Here is an 18,424-nt window from a genome sequence, read left to right as displayed (position 1 = left end):
GTTAATGGCGGAGTGGTTATTAATATAGAGATTTTGACCACTGACTTGACTTTCGGGCACTCCCCGCTTTTTTTTTATTTTTGTGGAAAGTCATGGTTGCCCCTTACTATTATCACGCAGGGAAATTTGCGGATTTTGTTCTTCTTTTTGAAAAAGTATCTATCCAGTGTTTAGTGGTTAAGAATATTATTACGGTTTAACAAGTCCAATGAGTTTCTTCATCTAATTAAGATTTAAATAGTAAAAGCAATTCTTAAATTATTATCTTTTTTATCTTAATTTATTTATCATATCTAAATAAATTTTTAATCAATCTTTATTCAAACCGATTTTTAATCTTAATGAAAAATTAACCGCATCATAGTTCATGTAAACGAACTTTTTTAACCAATTAATATTATGACCTGAATAGCTTAAGTCATACATCACATGAACAAATAATATCAATCATTGTTAAATTTAATAATAATTAATTTTTCATTAAAATTAAGGATTTATTTAGAGACAATAAATGAATATATCAAAATATTATATTATGCTTTAAACTTTACCCAATTTACTTTGTTTCTTGTTATTACACTATGTTTAAATTAACGAGATACATTATATGACTCAACTTTTACGATCAAACCAAGTTCAATTTGTCAATTTGATATATTTTGAGTGACAATAAAAAAAATACAAAATCAAAGCTTTTTGAATTTAACACATCCTTAAAATCTTTGCACCATCATACACAAAATTATTTTTTCATTATTAGGATATTAGCTATGTACATTTATTAAACCTATTTATATATTTTTTTATAATTTTAATATATTAATTAATTAATTATATTTATTCATATAATTATTATGTTTACGAAATATATTTAAAATATAAAAACATAAATTATCAAATCTAAGAGAGTAATTGAATAAAAGGAAAAGGGGGTAAGAGAGGAATTGAATAAAAGGGAAAGGTTGGCGATGGCAAATTTGAAACGAGCAGCCGTCCAAACAGAGGAAGGGGTGCCCCATCCCAGGCAAGTAAGAAAAGGTCAAACACGTTACAGGTGTAAACCAGCACAGTTGGTAAAGAGTGTATTTGACTACACCCAGTGAAGTGATTGACCTGACGAACCTCCCTTCCTCTTTCTTCTGGCTTCTAATTGCCCTTTCAGCGACGAATAAATCATTACTGTCGCTACAAAATTATATATATATATACATAAATAATAATAATAAAAAAAGTCCTTAGCTACGAAGAATCACGTGGATCCCACACCCATCGCCCGACCTTTGCAGTTCTCTGAGGTTACCGTTGCCTAGACGCATTCCCATTTACGACCGTTGTGCCGCTGAATTCTCGCTGACGTCATTTCGACCCTCTAAAATTATATTTTTCCCATAAATCTTTTTTAATAAATAAATTAAACTGATAATTTTATTTAGTAAAATTATAGAATTACTTTTACAGATTGATAAATAAGTTAATTTTAAATTATAAATATTTTGATAATTTTGTTATGTAAAATCAACAGCTTAAACTCTCTTTAAAAACAAAAACTATCCTCGTAATATTAAATTTTAATTGTAAGATAATATTCATAGGGGGCTAATTGAAATCAATTAAAATTAGAAGAAGTATGAGTGAAACTTATCATTTTTTTTTTTAATTTTGGTTGTCTCTGGGACTGTTGACTTCTAGAAATGAAACCCTGTCAAGAAAAGCATGCACAAAGAAATACTATTAAAATGAATGGTTTTTGTTCTTCTGCTTCTTCTTCTTTCTTCTTTTGATTTAAGGACTTCTTCTTCTTTCTTCTTTTGATATAAGGACTTGACTACGGGACTGGTTCAATAATGTTTCCATTGATGCTTTCTGTTGATCAGATCTTTTCCACTATTTGATTTGAACTTTCCACTTGAATAATGTTCTTCTATCTATACTTTACTTGATCCAATTCTTCAGTACTACTAAGGAGTATTTCATTTAAATTTAATATTAAAAAACAATAGGACAATCTTTTATTAACAATAAATAAACTGGCAAGAAAATTATTCCAAAGAATTAAATCATATTATTATTTTTAATATTTTTGTATAAGTAGAATAATCTTTTATTGCAAATTATTGGACTGGCCCAAAAATTATTTATAATCTTTTATAAGTAGAAAATTATTCCAAGGGAGAAAATAATAATTATTTAATAATAATTTATAAATTGTGGCCCAAAGGGCCGGAAATAAACAAAATTTAGCGTTCTCTCCCATTTCAAATTAGGCCTAAAAATTTTGAAGTTCAGCTTGGTCTTTCTTTAGGCTTTAATTTGAACCTATTGAGTTACAGCTTGGGCCTGTTGGGCTCTAGACTCGTTCAAGTCCGATTTCGAGGTCCGGTGTCCACTGCATCTTTTGAATACCCTTTTAATTTCTTTTTCTAAAGAAAATATTTGAATTTCTTTTTTCACTTTATTTTTTTATTCTATTCAATTTTCATTAATATTAAAACAAAGATTTTAATTTTGATTTTTTTTGGGAAATATTAACTTATATCCTTATTGAAGGCGGCAAACAAGGACCCATAACAAAAGTAGTAATATAGCTTCATTATCAATTGGAGGATCATTAAACAAATTTGTCAACAGTCCAAAAATAAATTAAAATTATAATATAAATATTAAATACTTTATAATATAAAATTAAATTGTCAAAATACCAAAATAATCTCTATATTCATATATTTTCATTAATTTAGTCTTTGTATTGATAATTGAAACAATTTAATCTTTTGATTTTTGAAATTGAAGCAATTTATTGATGATGACATCAAGGCAAATTTATTAACAAATTTGTTGACATCAACATGATGACATGGTAATTCTTGCACAACAAATGAGCAAAAAATTAAAAAAAAAATCCATACCAAGAAGGAATTAAGTTGAAACAAAAATACATAAATAAAATAATACAAATATTTATAATTATATTTAATTCTATTAATCATAAAAATAATCTTTAATTCAAAATGTAATTTGAAATATTAAATAAAATAAAACATAAAAAATAAACAACAAATTAAAATATTACAGCAGCTCATATTCTATAAGTGTAATAAAAAATCTGTCACACACAAATTAAGCAATCAAAGAAAAAAATTATTTTTTATAATCATCGTTAACTCTATAACACATTTTAAAAAAACATAAATAATAAAAACATATGTTCTCAAAATATTAATAAAAAAATTAAAAAAATTCATATCAAAATAAAAAATATAAAACTTTCATCATCATTACCCTCTACTCTACATGACACCGCCACATTAATATGTCCATGCCATTGCCACATCACCATATCAATTCCACGTGGCATTACCATATGTGAGCAATGACATCATCACCTTAACCATAAAATTAGACAATACTACTAAATTGCTTTCAGTCACAAAATCGAAAAGCTAAATTACTTAAATTTTAAATATAAGAACTAAATTGACAAAAAGTATAAACGTAAGAACTATTTGAGTAATTTGAGAAAATAAATTTATGTTAAGAAGAATGAACAATTAAGTTATTGACTAAGAAAAAATTAAGGTTAAAATATATTAAATAAAAAAGAAAAAATTTAGTTATAGTTCTCCAACGTCCAAATGCTACATAATCGAGACACTGGATAGCGAGGAGAACGATCGATTTAGGCTCCTTTATAAAAAAAAGCTCAAAAATAATTATTAAAATTAAGTTTTAAGCTTAAGACAAAGAAGCCATTGATTGAAAGTCCCATTAATCCAAGAAAAAAAGAGAGAAAATTAGAGTGTTTATTTCGTAGAACTCAGTCCCTTAGATGTTCGTAAAGAGCTGCGATCATGTTCGCAATTCATTACAGGTCTGTTATAGCTCATCACCGTTCTTGAACAAAAACAAACACCCCACGAAATTAAATTTAATAATTTTTTTTCTTTTGAAAATGTAGTTGCCCAAGTGTTCTCCCGGAAAATTACAGAGATTTGAGGGAGAGATATGGTTAAAAAGCAACACGATGGCTTTCGCTTCAAGGGAACGAGTCACGTGGGAACGGAGATTGAATCCACACTGACCAGATAGCGAAGCTTCTCGAAGTTTTGAACACCAGATTTAGAACCCTAGCTTGGAAATCTATAAACAGAGGAAGAGAAGATACTGAAAACCCTAGCTGAGGAAGATGACCGGAGGAGTCGATTATATAGAAGAAGGGTTGGACAGATTTGACGGTTGATATGAGTGTTTTATTTGATGGACGGCTCAGATTTTATGCCTTAATTTTACCCTAATTTTTTCTCTGGGCTGGGCCCTGTCAAATTCCCAAAACTAACCTCATCTTTATAGCTTTCTGATTGGGCCTGAAAATTGATTATTAAATGGGCTTGGAAAGCCCATACTTTATTTTTAGCTCATTTATTTTTTTTTGGGTCCATTTTATCATTTTTCGGTTTGTTCTTAAAATTTTAAAAATGAAATTAATCAAACTTTTATAAACAATAATCAATCAAATTATACCTTAAAATTGAGAATAACTAAAACCCAATTTTTTTTTTTTAAGAAAGAATTCTCATTTTATTGAGTAATCATACTTAAAAAGCCAACTCCCAATGAATCCTTTAACAAAATATGTGCCACTTCTAAAGGTGGGCCATCATATGTAAAAAAAGAAGAACTTAAGTCAAGGCCTAACTTGGCCATGTAGTCTGCAACTTTATTCCCTTCCCGATAAAATATGACGTATGGTAACCTCCCATTGTCTACTAAGCAAGGCCTTAATTGCTCTTATCACGTCCGAATTTGAGCAGGGGCGCGTGGCTCGAGTGTTAAGGGCTTTGACTATTGTCTTGTTATCTACCTGCACTTGAATTCTTCTGTAACCGTGATCCCAAGCCAGCTTGAGGCCTTGAAATACTCCCCATAACTCTGCCTGGTATGCGATGCTTGTTCCTGACTTACACACATAACCTACAATCCATGAACCATCGAGGTGTCGTAGAACTCCTCCAGCTGAACCAACCCCCCTTCCACTCCTGTATGCCCCGTCTGAATTCACTGGTATCCAATTTGCTGGTGGGGGAACCCAACCTATTAATAATTCTTCTTGTCGACCTGGTCTCCCATTTTGTAAAGGACAAGTTAGCCAGTTATTCCACGTTGCCATCGCCATACTTTTGATAATATTGAGTTGTCCTTCTATGGGTATTACACGACCTTCAAAGACGAATGAATTTCTCCACTTCCAAACATACCAACAGGTTATGCCAAATGTAATGTTCCAGGGGACTTAAAAAATGGAGAAATTTTTTAGACTAAGATTCACGGAGAGCCATTCAGGGAACATAGCTTGAAAGAATTGGTGTGTATGATCTTGGGGCAGCAGACGCTTCCAAATGACCGTTGCGGCTGGACAATCCCTCAATAGATGAAGGCTGGTTTCCTCCAAAACATGGCATTACGGACATGAGGCGTCAGATGAAAGACCACGTCTCACTCTTTCTGCATTTGTCAAAATCCTGTTATGAAGACAATGAAAAAGGAAGATGCGTATTCTCTGAGGGCCACTCCATTCCCAGGCCAACTCCATAATTTATTGTTCTCTAATCTAATTGAATCAGATGGGGACTTTAAATGGTCATACGCTGAGGGTATAGTAAAATGCCCAAATGAAGTTAGAGCCCAATACGGCTCGTCAAGGCAAGCTGCAAGGTTGGGAGGGATAAGATAGAGTACTTTCTTCACCACCTCCATTAGTAATGCAGCTGTCAAACGTTCCTTGTCCCACTCTCCATTCGGTGACATAAAATCCCGTACCCAATCTGTCATATCTACTAGGAAGCCTTCCTCTGCAGCAATGTTAAACAGTGGCAAGTCTCCTAACCATATAGCAAACCAGAAACTAATGGAAGCTCCATCTCCAACTATCCATCTCACATTTTTTATGAATTCACTCCACAATCTGCTGATCGAAAAACCTAACTTATTTTGATCGATGTAGTCAATTTTAACTATATATAATGTTTTTAATAATATAGCTTAAATATATTTAATTTAATCATATATATTTTATATATTAATAATAATAAAAATCGATCAAAATAGTCGAATAAATAATTTTTTATCAATTAATTTTAAAATCAAAATAACCGAATTCAATGGATTTCGATTGAAACCAACTAATACTCACCTCCCTTTCTTAAAAAGACCTATACCAAAGCTTTATTTAGTAGATAGAATGATCGATATGAATATGAATATCTCAACCAGATAAACCCTAATAAATTTTCAAAATATCTCAACTTACCCAAAAATTCCCTGTCCTTTTTATCCCTTTTTTTTGGTTTGCCTGCATTTAGTGGTCTAAGTCCACCTTCAAACCTTATCGCTATGTCTCTTCAAATCACATGTGGTTGCTACTCTGACCAATCAGCATCTGCCACGTTCATCTCCAGCCACAAAAACCTCGAACGGAAAACACCAATTATCCTGGGATTTCCTTCATTTTTTAAAAATTAACTTTGGTTTGTGTGTGGGTCCCAATCCTAGTCAGCAGATAATTAGATGCTAATCCGCTTCTCTTTTGCATGTGTGTTTTAGTTTAAAACCTCAAAACAACGCGCTGTTCAAAGACAGCCAGCTGTTTTTAACGAAATCCGACGGCACAGTGGTAAGATAACCGGATCTATCTTCTTTCCACGCCTTTCCCAAGAGCGTGGTTTTCACCCCTTTCCTTTCCCCTTTTTATTCGTTTTATGCAAAAATTAAAATAGAAAATATATTTAGCTATTTCAGTTTAAATTCAAGAAAAATATTTTATTAAATATATAATCACTAATTAGGTTTATTAAGTTGAATTTGGTCCACCAAATCCCTTTTGTTGATGTCTATTATCTACCAATAAAAAGTATTAAAATTATTAATATTTTCTCATAACATTTTCAACTGTATAAAAATAAAGTTTGGATAATAATGGTACTATTGGAGAGCCGGCGCGTGAACAATACTATTTTCTGTTGGCGCTTGAGATACAAAACCTTCATTCCAGACCATAAAACTTCATCCCAAAAATGCCCCAAAAAGGGCGTTGAGAACTCCGGAAGTTATGTACTTTTCATGGTAATTTTACCGTCTCTCTACATCTTAGCCGTTTGTTTCCCGCCAGCCATTGTCCCATGATCTATAAAAAACCATGGGAACCTCCTGTTAATTCGGAGTCACAAACCCCAACTCACTCTGTTCATCAACTGACTGAGTCATCTTACTACTGATTCAAAAAATCCAAAAAAGCTTTCTCTGAGTTTGTATTTATCCAAAGATCACAGCTTTTAAAGCCGCTTTAATACCGGGTACGTTGGCAAAGGAAATTCTCCCCAGAGAGAAAGACAGTTTCTAATTATAGTAGCTAATGACTAAATGCAATCGTGGTCTCAATTAGCTGTCTGATTAATTGTCTGACATTTGCCACCCTCTGCCGTGTTGCTGAGTCATCTCGTTTGAAATTTACTGATATAAATACCATTTTTTTCTCCAAATAACAAAAAAGAAGTTACGATTCTTGCTACATATTGGGTTTGATGGGATAATTGGATTCTGTATCAGGGTTGGGTTTTCTATTCTTTCATTGTCTTTTGAGTTGTTTTTCTTGTTTAATCTCTGCAACTGTTGTTAACTTTTGGTTTTCTTTGGGGAGGTTCAGACTCCAGAGAATGGAAGGTGGACGTGAGACAAAGTTATCTACTGATGAATTGGAATCTGTTGAATTTGGAAATCAAAATGCTGCTTTGATGGAGATTGGATTAGGGAATCATGGGTATGTCTCATTTCTTTTGCTTCTTCAAATTCAACCTCTGGTTTTGCCTTTCATCAAGTTTTTTGTGTGATAGACGTTTGATAATTTGTGGGGATTTACTTTTTGCTTTTTTGTATATATGATTAGGTGCTTGCATTACAGAAGGAGATGTAAGATTAGAGCACCATGTTGCAATGAGATCTTTGATTGCAGGCATTGCCATAATGAAGCTAAGGTATGATCGAAATATGTTTTCTTTCTTTTTCTTCTTTTCTTTGCTTAAGGAAAAGTTTTGATATGGGTTAATATTGGCTTAGCTGATCCTGTTTTTTTGGGTGTTATTGGAAAATCTATGAACAGAATTCCCTGGAATGTAATCCTCTGGAGCAACATGAAATTCCACGCCATGAAGTTGAAACGGTTTGTCTTTTTACTTTTCCTGGTATAGTATCTAGTTTCTGATATTCCCTGTAATCATTAATTTAGATCCCAAAGATGATTAGTTTTTCTCCCTTTCCCTTTGATCTGAGGGGTTTCTTCCAGGAAAAAATCACTTGTATCCTGATAGATACGTCTGATATTTTGCATGAAGACAATGAGGAATGGAAAGTTGTAGGGCCAGAAATTTAAAAAAGAACCAATTCAATGAATCTTTTGTGGTTGTCAAATTGAATCTTGCCTTTTATGCTTTCTTTTTCTTGCTCTTTTTTCACACCCTTTTTGTGTTAAAAAGCAAGTGGATTTTGTGATCTCTGGTCTCATAGATTATCCATAAAACTTTAGGTAAAAGACAAAAAGCACAAGGATAAAACTCTGACTGGATAGAATCTGGACCAGTTTTTGCAAATGAATGGCTATAAAGAATGAGCCAGAAAGGAGAATAAACTCCTGATTAAGATAGCCGTCTGAATCCCCTGTTTCAGTTTGTTTTAATCCTTAGTAATATTCATTAACTAAAGTAGCAGTTATTCTATGGATAATGTTTGGTTTTTTTAACTTTATGTAACAAAATATCTTTGCTTGTTGACTGGTCTCAATCTCCAATAAAATTCACAAAGCAATCCTTTAGATTCTCACATGATTTGTCTAACCTTATTCTTTTGACAATTTCAGGTCATTTGCTCCCTATGCGACACAGAACAAGATGTGAGTCTCCTTGAACATCACATGAGAATAAGACGATTTATTGTTTAAAAGCTGAAACTAAATCGGGTTATAACATTCTTGTCTTTTACCCTTTCAGGTTCAACAATATTGCATCAATTGCGGAGTCTGTATGGGGAAGTACTTCTGTGCTAAATGCAAATTCTTTGATGATAATGTAAGTCTTTTTCGGTTCTTTGCTAACTTTTAATCTTTCAAGTCTTGGCTTGCAAATTTTTTAAATGATTGCTGATGTGATGAACTGTTACATGATTTCAGGTTTCTAAAAACCAATACCACTGCAATGAGTGTGGTATATGCAGGTAAGATTTTCGAGTTTATGCTCAAACCTAGAATATCTACCGAAACCCATCTTCTTGATCAGAATCACTCTTATAATTTGATAATTTCTTACCATTTCTCATTATCTCTTTTATGACTCCTTTGCAGAACTGGAGGTGAGGAGAACTTCTTTCATTGCAACAAATGTGGTATGTGAAAGTTGATAACTTTTATTTCAAAACAAAACAAATGCAGTCCCTCTTTCTTTTCTTCTTCTCCTCGTAGCGTTTCAGCCTGTCACCAAACTGACATTCTCGGGATTTTTGAAATTGCTGCTGCAGGATGTTGCTATTCCAAATCAATGAGCGATGCACATCGTTGTGTGGAGAGAGCAATGCACCACAACTGCCCTGTTTGCTTTGAGGTAACCTGAAGCACCATTGCAATGATACTAAGCAAATTTGGGGTGAAAAGTTGTTTCTTAGGGATGACGACGTCTTCCATTTTTTGCAGTTTCTTTTTGATACAATGAAGGATATAACTGTCTTACCTTGTGGACACACAATGCATTTGGAATGTTTGAGAGAGATGGAGCAACATTATCTGTAAGCACTATAAACAAGTATTAGAAATTCATTGCTACTTTAATGTAGAGAATCAGTGATGATATTTCCTAACATGTTTCATCCCAGTTTCATATATATGTTTCATTCCCACATCAATTTTTGTGAATTTCAACCAGCAATTTCTAATCTATTTCTTATTACTGCAGGTACTCTTGCCCAGTCTGCTCAAAGTCTATCTGCGATATGTCCGAATTGTGGAGAAAGCTTGATCAAGAGGTACTTGTCGTGCTTGTAGAATAATTGTTTCTTTTTCCAAATGATAGTGTGCTTATACTTGTGCAGCTCATGCTCTGGGTCCTAACATCGCTCTATTGAATCTTATTGCAGATTGCCTCAACCCGGATGCCTGCTGTATACCAAAATAAGATGGTAAGTGTTAAGCAATGAGAAACAGGATGGCTTTTGTTAGAACAATGGCAACCAGTCTCTAACTTTTCAGTTTTGCTTTGAAAAATTAGGTATGGATTCTCTGCAACGATTGCGGAGCCACTTCCCGTGTCCAGTTCCACATTGTGGCACACAAATGCTTGAATTGCGAGTCCTACAATACCAGACAGACACGCGGAGGCCCTGCTGCTTCATGCTCATCAGTGATGGCCGAGATGGTGAGATGATCAGTCCTTTTTTTCCACGCTTAAGATTAGTTAAGCGTCGAAATTTAAATCCCCGAAGCGAGAAAATTTATTCTGTCCAAACCACAGTTCAGTTCTTCTGTAATTTACCGTGTCTTAATAAACATGCCAAAAGAGCTAGTGGCAAAAAGGACACTAATTGAGAAAGTGTTACCTTCCATTATGTTCTGTCAATGACATTAGTCTTTGTAAATACGTTGTGAATACAGATGGTACAGATCTTGCATGTATACTGAATTCAGGATGTTCTTGTTCAAAATCCAGTCATTAAATCTTATTCTTGTCCAGGAAGTTCCATGGAAGCAAGAAATTCTGGAACAGCTTTTCTCTTCCAGACTCTTAATATTCCCAATCTAGCAGGGATTTGCCTTTATTCCCCCCTCAAGGAAAAATGAGTCATGACCCTTTGGGCTAGGAATTTCAAACTTGGCATTGGGCAATGATTTGACAACCATTCAGACAGTGCCACCATTGGAACAAACAGCAGAGCAGGTTTTGTAGTAATACACAAAAACTGGTCGGCCATGGCTGACGTTCTTTAAGGGAGCAAGAATCTCAACTCTGAACCTTAGCCCTTAGCTACCAATATCCAAATTTTTAATTTTAACCCTTTGATTCAAACCCCATGAGAGCATTGATGTCTCTTGTCCCTATATCTTACAGAAACCTGTAAGAGAACAGAACCCTAAGCATTCTTAAAAACGTGTGTATATTGTTATTAATGTGGACAGACATACACTGAAACCATTATCCAAACAAAACTAACAGCTTTGATCAGAGAGATTAAATGTCTTGCTGTTTCACTGATCACTGATCATTACTTTTTTCTTTTTTGGTAATAACCATAAGATTTATATAATACCCATGCTTTCAATCTTTAGCTAATGTAAATAGTTGATAAATATTAGTACAATGATTTAAATGCCTGGCTTGAATGGAGGTTCGTCTAAATGAATCATTTAATGATTCTGGTTCAAAAGTACAATAATTGGATCATAGTAGCATACTCAAATAATAATGTGACAATTATTAAAACTTTATATAAATAATGAGTGAGTATTCAATTCAATTTTAAAATTTTGAAAACCAAATTAACTAGAATGAATTTTTTAACAATATTTTTAAAATATTGTATTTATAAATAATATTTTAAAAAAATCTATTAGTAATATCAATTCTTTTAATTGACTCCATTGAAAATGTAAAATATTAAAAATTGACTGAGAATTGTTTCTAACCGTTCAGTACCTAAATTGAAAATTAAAAATTAACCGAAATAATCGAATGAATTAGTTTTTAATCAATTAATATAGAAATAGAAAAACAATTGAATTAATCGAATTCATTTTATTTCAATCAATTATTTTAATTCGAACCAATTATTGCTCGTCTAAGCTAAGTTTACTGTATTTGTCTATTGGGCTTTTGAGTAAACCGTAGGAATAAAGGTTGTAAGCATATTATACAAACCAAAAGAGCTGAGAGACTCAGTCCCCAAAGCCTTTCCTCCCTCTGTCCTAGCAAAAAGCAAAGAGAGAGAGAGAGAAAAAGTAGCTACGGCTACAACATCCGAGAAGGAGACAGCTTTTTCAGACAACTCATTAATGGCCACCCCAAACCCTTTTTCCTTCTGTCTCTGCCTGTGTGGTTAAACTTCGTGCGCCACATAGGATTTCGTCTTCCCACACGTGGATTTAAGAGTTTTTGGGGCAGGCCCATGCCCCCCCAGTGCCCCTCCACCCTCTCCAGTCACTTTGTTATAAACACACTCCCTTTTGTCGGATTTTTTAAATAAATTACCGCCTACTGTTTCTTTGACTCTTTACTTTGACTTTTCGGAGTCAAAAACGTTTCTTCCTCCATTTGAGCTAAAGGGGTCAACCTGAACCACATAGGATTCCAAGCTTAAGCCTAAAACCCTGAGTCAAGTGCAAGAAAAGTTTACCTCGGTTGTCGATATACGTCAATTGCGGAATCAATGCAGTTTCTGCATGTTCTTGCAGCGGCAGCAAGCAGGGAACTGTTTCTTCAGGTTAAAAAAAAAAAAGAAGAGAATGCCAAAGGGATGATGGTATTGCAACTGTAGTTACATTAAAGCACGAATCTCATAAAAGAAAGCTGGAACCAAAAAATTGTACTCCGACCATCAGGAGGGGATATCTACCTTTCTCTTTTCTGCCTTTTTTTTTTTTTTCCCTCTTTTAGCTTTCCAGATTTACAGAATCATCACATGGACCCGCCAATCTATCTTTAAAATCATTTGAAATTCAAACCAAATTTGAAGACCAGAAGTTTTACTTGTTGAAATAAGCTTTTACCAAAAAGGATCCGAAGGTATCCGTTGCCTAAACCTCGAAATGCTCTGACTAGGAGCAACCGACAATGGTATCACATGGCGCTTTAGATTGGATTATAACCCGAGCTCCTGAAGCAAGCCTGTTGAGGGAAATCAAACCACACCGTCAGCCAACATGAAACAATAAAATATCAGACGTAAGGATCATTTTGATCATCTATCTTGAAGATGCTGGGAGGAGTCTACACTTAACTTTCTTCAATTTTGATCACCTTCTCCTCTTCTCTGAATGAATCCAACCTTTTTGATTGTTTTTCAGCTGCAATGGGCTCTGTGATTCTTCTACTGCCGCCGTTCGATATGCTACTTGATACCAAGCGTGAGTTGTCCATCCCATCAGAGGAGTTTCTTGGTTTTACAGAAACAGGGGATCTCATAGACTCGCTTCGTGGTTGCTTGCTTAGTGAAGCCTTGATAGAACGAGGGATGCATTTCGAACGTCCCAAATTCAACTCTTCTTTGTCTTCAGCTGAATCCAGCTGCTTACAAGCCCTGCAATTCGAATTAGTTTCATAGATTTAGCATAAGCTACAAAAGAAATGTAGCTGAAGCTACATTATATTATTTGATAAGAATAAAAACAGCACATTTCAATTGAAAAGAAGCTTAGACCAATAGGTCTATGAGCCCTGATAAGCTGATACAGTCATCATTATGACTTCCACAGAAGACGCCTTCAATGTTAAATAATATGGAACTATCACCTAGAAGATTCATTAAGCTCTCAAATACCACACATAGATGATTACAGACATACATAAAGGAAGCTCTTTATATGTGAGGCATCCTGTATGGATCAGAAAGAAGCATATTGTGCCATAAGGAATATCTTCACATGACTTAAAGAACAAAAGTACAAGTTCAAAGGTAATGCATGGGCTTTGCCACATTTAATTATACAAGAGCCAATTGCTTTTTCCATAAACTCTTTGACGTATTTTACCCTTCTTCCCTCTAATCCCGTTCTTTTTAAACTGCATCAGAAAAAGGAATCATGGCCCATGAATCAGCATTCTAGACTGTCAGGATATAGAAGACCAAACTGAAGAAATCGGGTTGAATTTGACTGTGCTAAGCTCTTAGTTAATATGAATTATGTTCCTATCCCTATTCTAAGACTAGTGAGGTCACAAGCGTGACCCATTCTGAGCACATTTTAGAATTCTTTGCTATGCAACTAAGTGAAAAGATTGTGATCGGCACATTTGGCTATTCAAATGCTCTGCTATATAGTGTCAAGACAGTTCATTTGTTTAATGCCAAGAGTAGGCAAAGAATCCAATAAGAAAAGATTCAAAAACAAACTTACCTATCAGCATTGTATGAAGAAGAACGTTTCAGAGTTGTACGTCCATCTCCTTCTTCCTTGAGCATTTTTGTCTCAATCAAACTACCACTGAAATATTCTTTGTCTTCCAATCTCAGGCCCATCAACCTTGGATTCTCCGATAAGCAATCTAGCTCTCCCAACATGATTGAAGTAGGCAATAATGGTGAAGAAAATTTTGAATGTGAAAACCTTGGTCTGTATGTTGGAACAAGGCCAAAACTATGGTCTTTCACAGATATTGACCCACATGAGATCAATTGCATCAACATGCTTGTTGCCTTGAGCCTTGCATTGGTTGGCATTCGAATCTCTTCCTCTTCAAGAATCCTAAAACTATTGATTTTATTCACATCAGCTCGGATTAGAGATTCCAAAGTTTCGGTTTTCCCACCTGAAGATGATGCGCTAGAAGTGGACGGTGGAGGAGAAACTGAATTTCCGCATATCTCAGAATTATCTTTCACACGAGGGCTAGAGACTTGGTTTTGAAAATTGGTATTGCATTCAGGTTCTAACAACCCATCATCAGTTGAAACACCCCTTGTGCAAGTTTCCCGTGTCTTAGGTCTGCTTGTGTTTTCCTCAGTCTGCGTTGAAGCATCTGCTAACCCGTCACTCTTACAAACCTTATACTCAGTCAAACTAAGAGAACAACCCCAGGAAGAATTCTTTCCATATCTAGACTCTGGTGACGCACCGGAGGAGCCAGGAGTCGGATGATTAACTGGAGAAGACAGTTCATCATCCTGAGAATGCTTTGTTCTCTTCCCATTCAAGCTGGAAGAAGATGAAGAATCATCTTGGCTTCTAGAAGAAGATGGTGGTTCAGGTAATTGCTTCAGATTTTGCAGTCTAATGCTATTCCCAACAGGACTAAAACGATCTGAACACAAAAGAATTCACTAGCATTAAAAGACTAGCCTTATATTCTCTTTTTCTCGCTTACGAAACCAATTAAAAATACATATAAGTGATATGAACCTGAGCTAGACTCTTCGAATAATTCGGAACCTTTGAGAACGTATTCATTTCCATGAGCGGGAAGAATTAAATCATCTTCAGAGAGATCATGCCATACGAATCCATTCCTATAGCTTCTGCAATTATTAATACTCCGAAAATAAGTAACCAAAAACAGAAGTAAAAAGAATAAGGTAATTATTTCATATTTTACCTCTTGCAAGACCAAGAATACAAGGAAGCCATTCCTCTGCCTCTAAGAATATTAAGCCTCTCAATCACATCTACACAACACAAAAGTTTCTAAAATAATCAATTAAGAAAAAAAATTAAAAATAAATTAATGAAATTTTTTTTGAAAAAGTTTAATTACCTCTCAAATAGAGACCATCGCGGGAAGACAGAGGAACTTCGATGAAATGAGGATGTTCAAGCTGGCGATTTCTACAGAGATAATAAACAACAGGAACTTTCCGGTTATGCTGATAATACTTCGGCGATTTCTCAGTCCAAATTTTAGCTCTCTCCGGACTCACTTGCCTATATTTCTTCATTCTCGTCTCCATTTCCGATCCAAACATCGCTTCAAAAACCCTAACGAAACAGCTTTTAAACCTCCAGTTTAATCGAAAAAATCATGGAATTTCGGTTGTTTGGTTTAAGTAATTCAGATCTGTGAAAGCGAAGCTTCCAAAGAAACAAACAGTTTGTAACTGAAAAACGAAGAAAGAACGAAAGAGAAAGTGAGTTACGGAGAGAAGAAGGAAAGGCGAGTTGGTTAGTGTTAAAATGAGGAGGAAAACGACGGAAGAGTGAGCTGGAATTTAATGCCAAAATTGGTTGTTTGGTTGATAGTGATTGGGGGGAGAGAAAAAGAAAAAGGCAGGGGAGAAAAAAAAGAAGGAAGGGGGAACTCCGGGGGGTGAGGCGAGGGGCCGAGTTTTCTTCGTTTGTTTTGTGCTTCCTGCTGCTGCTTCTTTTCGAGTGTTTTGGCCGATTCGATGGGACTTGACTCGCAGTCCTTGTGTGAGAGGACTCTTCACTTTTCTTTTGGTTTTTTCTCGTAGCTTTTGGCCTGGCCTGGATTTGGCTTTTTCCCGGCTTTTCTTTTTTTAACTTACTTCATACTTTATTTTTTCAAATTTTGTATGAAAATTAAGAAAAAATTATAATATAAATGTTCAAAGCATTAATATATTAAAAATTAAGAATATTATATTTTTAAAATAGTTAAAAAAATTAACAAAAAAAATACAAGGAATATTTGGCTTTTTCCCGGTTTTTATTTTACTTACTTCTTTCTTTTTTTTATTTTTTATGAAAAATAAGATAACAATTCTAATTTTGATATATTTTATATTAAAATTTAAAATATTTCATAAAATAAATGTTTAATAATTTTTAACATGAACAATAAGTTTCTAATATTTTAAAAAATAAAAAATATATATTTTTAAAATAATTCGTTTCAAGGCATTTTAAAACAGTAAAGATGGACCAAAAATGAACAAAAATTATACTTCATTTTCTTTTTGTTACTTTTCGTAGTTCGAATGTAGCTGTGATGGAAGAAAGATGAGATTAGATGTAAGATTGGTGATTTAATCATGTTTAGGTCAATTAAACACGTTGGTTTATAAGAATACGCATCGATAAGAGACCCGTTTTTTAACTTTATTGACTTTGAAAGGAATCATGATGACTTCATGGTTCTTAAATCAAATCAAATTTGCTAAATAGGGGAATCCCAACTTACCCAAGCAATGAAATGACATGTCTGGTTTTTGAGCTTTAGACTTTTTAGTTTTTATGTAATAATAGTGATAATTACTAGTAGTTAATCTTTTCAACAGAATAAAAACAAAAAATTTTATTAAAATTAAAGAAATTTATTTATAAAACAAAATTTAAATGATATAATTTTTGTTTTTCTTCCAATCAGACTCGTGGGATAACACTTATGATCATAATTTAAGTAAATCGATTATTTGATAAAAGATGTTCGATTAAGATTTTTCCTCAACGTACAACCCATAATTAGTCAAAGCAATATAAAAAATAAATTCACCTTTCCTCCATTATTAGATTGAGATTTTTGCATTATTAAAAATGTGATCGCTTCTCGTTTTTATGGAAATTTCTCCTCGTGTAATAGGCCCATGGAAAGCCAAAAATCAAATATTAAAACCGCTTTACATTAATCTTTAAAACGAAAAAAACAATGATACAAATTTGATTTGAATAAAATTATTCCGAATCCATTTGAAATACCTTAACCCTAAAAATATGATAGGCAAATTATGATCAAAATAAATTAAGTACTATACTAAGTATTATTATTACATCCACTAGTAAAGTAGTTTAATTATTAAGAGACTGTGAAATATGAAATGATGGTAATTTCATGTACTACTAGTAGTAATTATTATTGAAGCAATCATTTAGAATCATGAATTCTTTTTGTGGGCAGGGCCTAGAAGGAATCATTCATGTCTGGAGACTCAGACTGATCCCATCAACAGGTTCATTCATTAAACCTTGAATTTTCTCTTTGGAGTAATTTGTTTCCCTTCATGATTACAGTAGTGTTAGGACGTGAGGACGGACAGGTTGGCCACTTGCGAGGCTTAAATGCACGAGACCACGAAGTGACATTAACGATTCCTTGTTAGATAGGGTACATATGTCATACCATGGTTTGAATTTTCAATTTTTATATAAAATTATCATCAACAAAAAATATAAATATTTAAAAACTAAAAAAGTAATTAACGATGTTTCAAAATCCAGTTAAGGATTTGACAAATTTAATTCTGCCATTTCGGGTTTTAGCTTAATTTTCCTTGGACCGTCACTGGGATAACATTCAAGGAAGATTAATTATCAAGTTAATATAAAAATTCGATTACGAAATGATTATTTCTTGTTGCGTAACTTGTGTAAATACAATTCATTTAGTATATTTTTTTGTTTTTTTCTTTGACATTTATAGATCTTAAGTTAAATATTTTGAATTTGATGTATTTTATATTAAAATTTGATTTTTTAATATGAAAAATGAACAAAACTATTAAAATAAGTTTATAATTTATACTCACGTAAGGCCAAAAGCATATGCTACCATATTCTTTTTATAACCATACCAAAGCACGCGTAATTCGGTAGTATACAACAAAATGGACAAGAGGTTTTTGCTGGTCACAAGCATTTTAAAAATCAACTTGGTTTTTGACTTTTTCTTAGTTTCTTAATATAGAATTTTGAAGGATTTATTATTGCTTTGTTACAGTCGTTAACGAATCAATT

General features: G+C 33.5%; 2 protein-coding genes across 3 annotated transcripts; one reads left to right on the top strand and one right to left on the bottom strand.

Moving 5' to 3' along the window:
• LOC18590969 (E3 ubiquitin-protein ligase MIEL1) lies at positions 7,152 to 10,749 on the top strand. 2 transcript variants are annotated; one of them, XM_007016829.2, is made up of 13 exons: positions 7,152 to 7,346; positions 7,697 to 7,810; positions 7,937 to 8,024; positions 8,150 to 8,209; positions 8,903 to 8,935; positions 9,033 to 9,110; positions 9,212 to 9,255; positions 9,383 to 9,423; positions 9,556 to 9,638; positions 9,728 to 9,819; positions 9,987 to 10,056; positions 10,168 to 10,209; positions 10,299 to 10,749. In XM_007016829.2, exons 2-13 carry the CDS (start codon positions 7,707 to 7,709, stop codon positions 10,452 to 10,454), a joined length of 891 nt encoding a protein of 296 aa, XP_007016891.2. In that variant the 5' UTR covers positions 7,152 to 7,346; positions 7,697 to 7,706; the 3' UTR covers positions 10,455 to 10,749. The 2 variants fall into 2 exon arrangements, with proteins under 2 accessions (XP_007016891.2, XP_007016890.2); XM_007016828.2 differs by lacking the exon at positions 7,152 to 7,346 and adding an exon at positions 7,372 to 7,600 and having other exon boundaries at positions 10,299 to 10,713.
• On the bottom strand, positions 12,528 to 16,107 carry LOC18590968 (protein UPSTREAM OF FLC). The gene is made up of 6 exons (XM_007016821.2): positions 15,492 to 16,107; positions 15,333 to 15,402; positions 15,140 to 15,255; positions 14,138 to 15,041; positions 13,021 to 13,320; positions 12,528 to 12,908 (listed from the first exon to the last, which is right to left on the bottom strand). Exons 1-6 carry the CDS (start codon positions 15,697 to 15,699, stop codon positions 12,839 to 12,841), a joined length of 1,668 nt encoding a protein of 555 aa, XP_007016883.2. The 5' UTR covers positions 15,700 to 16,107; the 3' UTR covers positions 12,528 to 12,838.

The sequence above is a fragment of the Theobroma cacao genome, chromosome 9 (genome assembly GCF_000208745.1).
Source record: "Theobroma cacao cultivar B97-61/B2 chromosome 9, Criollo_cocoa_genome_V2, whole genome shotgun sequence".
In the NCBI taxonomy this organism is placed as follows: domain Eukaryota; kingdom Viridiplantae; phylum Streptophyta; class Magnoliopsida; order Malvales; family Malvaceae; genus Theobroma; species Theobroma cacao.
The sequence above is the reverse complement of the archived record's forward strand: the minus strand, read 5'-3'. Positions and strand labels throughout refer to the sequence as shown.

Coding starts and splice junctions, on each gene's coding strand:
- LOC18590969 (XM_007016829.2), top strand. CDS start 7,707: ATGGAAGGTGGACGTGAGACAAAGTTATCTACTGATGAATTGGAATCT. Junction 9,111..9,211: donor GCAAATTCTTTGATGATAAT/GTAAGTCTTTTT, acceptor ACATGATTTCAG/GTTTCTAAAAACCAATACCA. Junction 9,424..9,555: donor CTTTCATTGCAACAAATGTG/GTATGTGAAAGT, acceptor TTGCTGCTGCAG/GATGTTGCTATTCCAAATCA.
- LOC18590968 (XM_007016821.2), bottom strand. CDS start 15,699: ATGTTTGGATCGGAAATGGAGACGAGAATGAAGAAATATAGGCAAGTG. Junction 15,042..15,139: donor ATTCGAAGAGTCTAGCTCAG/GTTCATATCACT, acceptor TTTTGTGTTCAG/ATCGTTTTAGTCCTGTTGGG. Junction 13,321..14,137: donor TCTTCATACAATGCTGATAG/GTAAGTTTGTTT, acceptor TTCGAATTGCAG/GGCTTGTAAGCAGCTGGATT.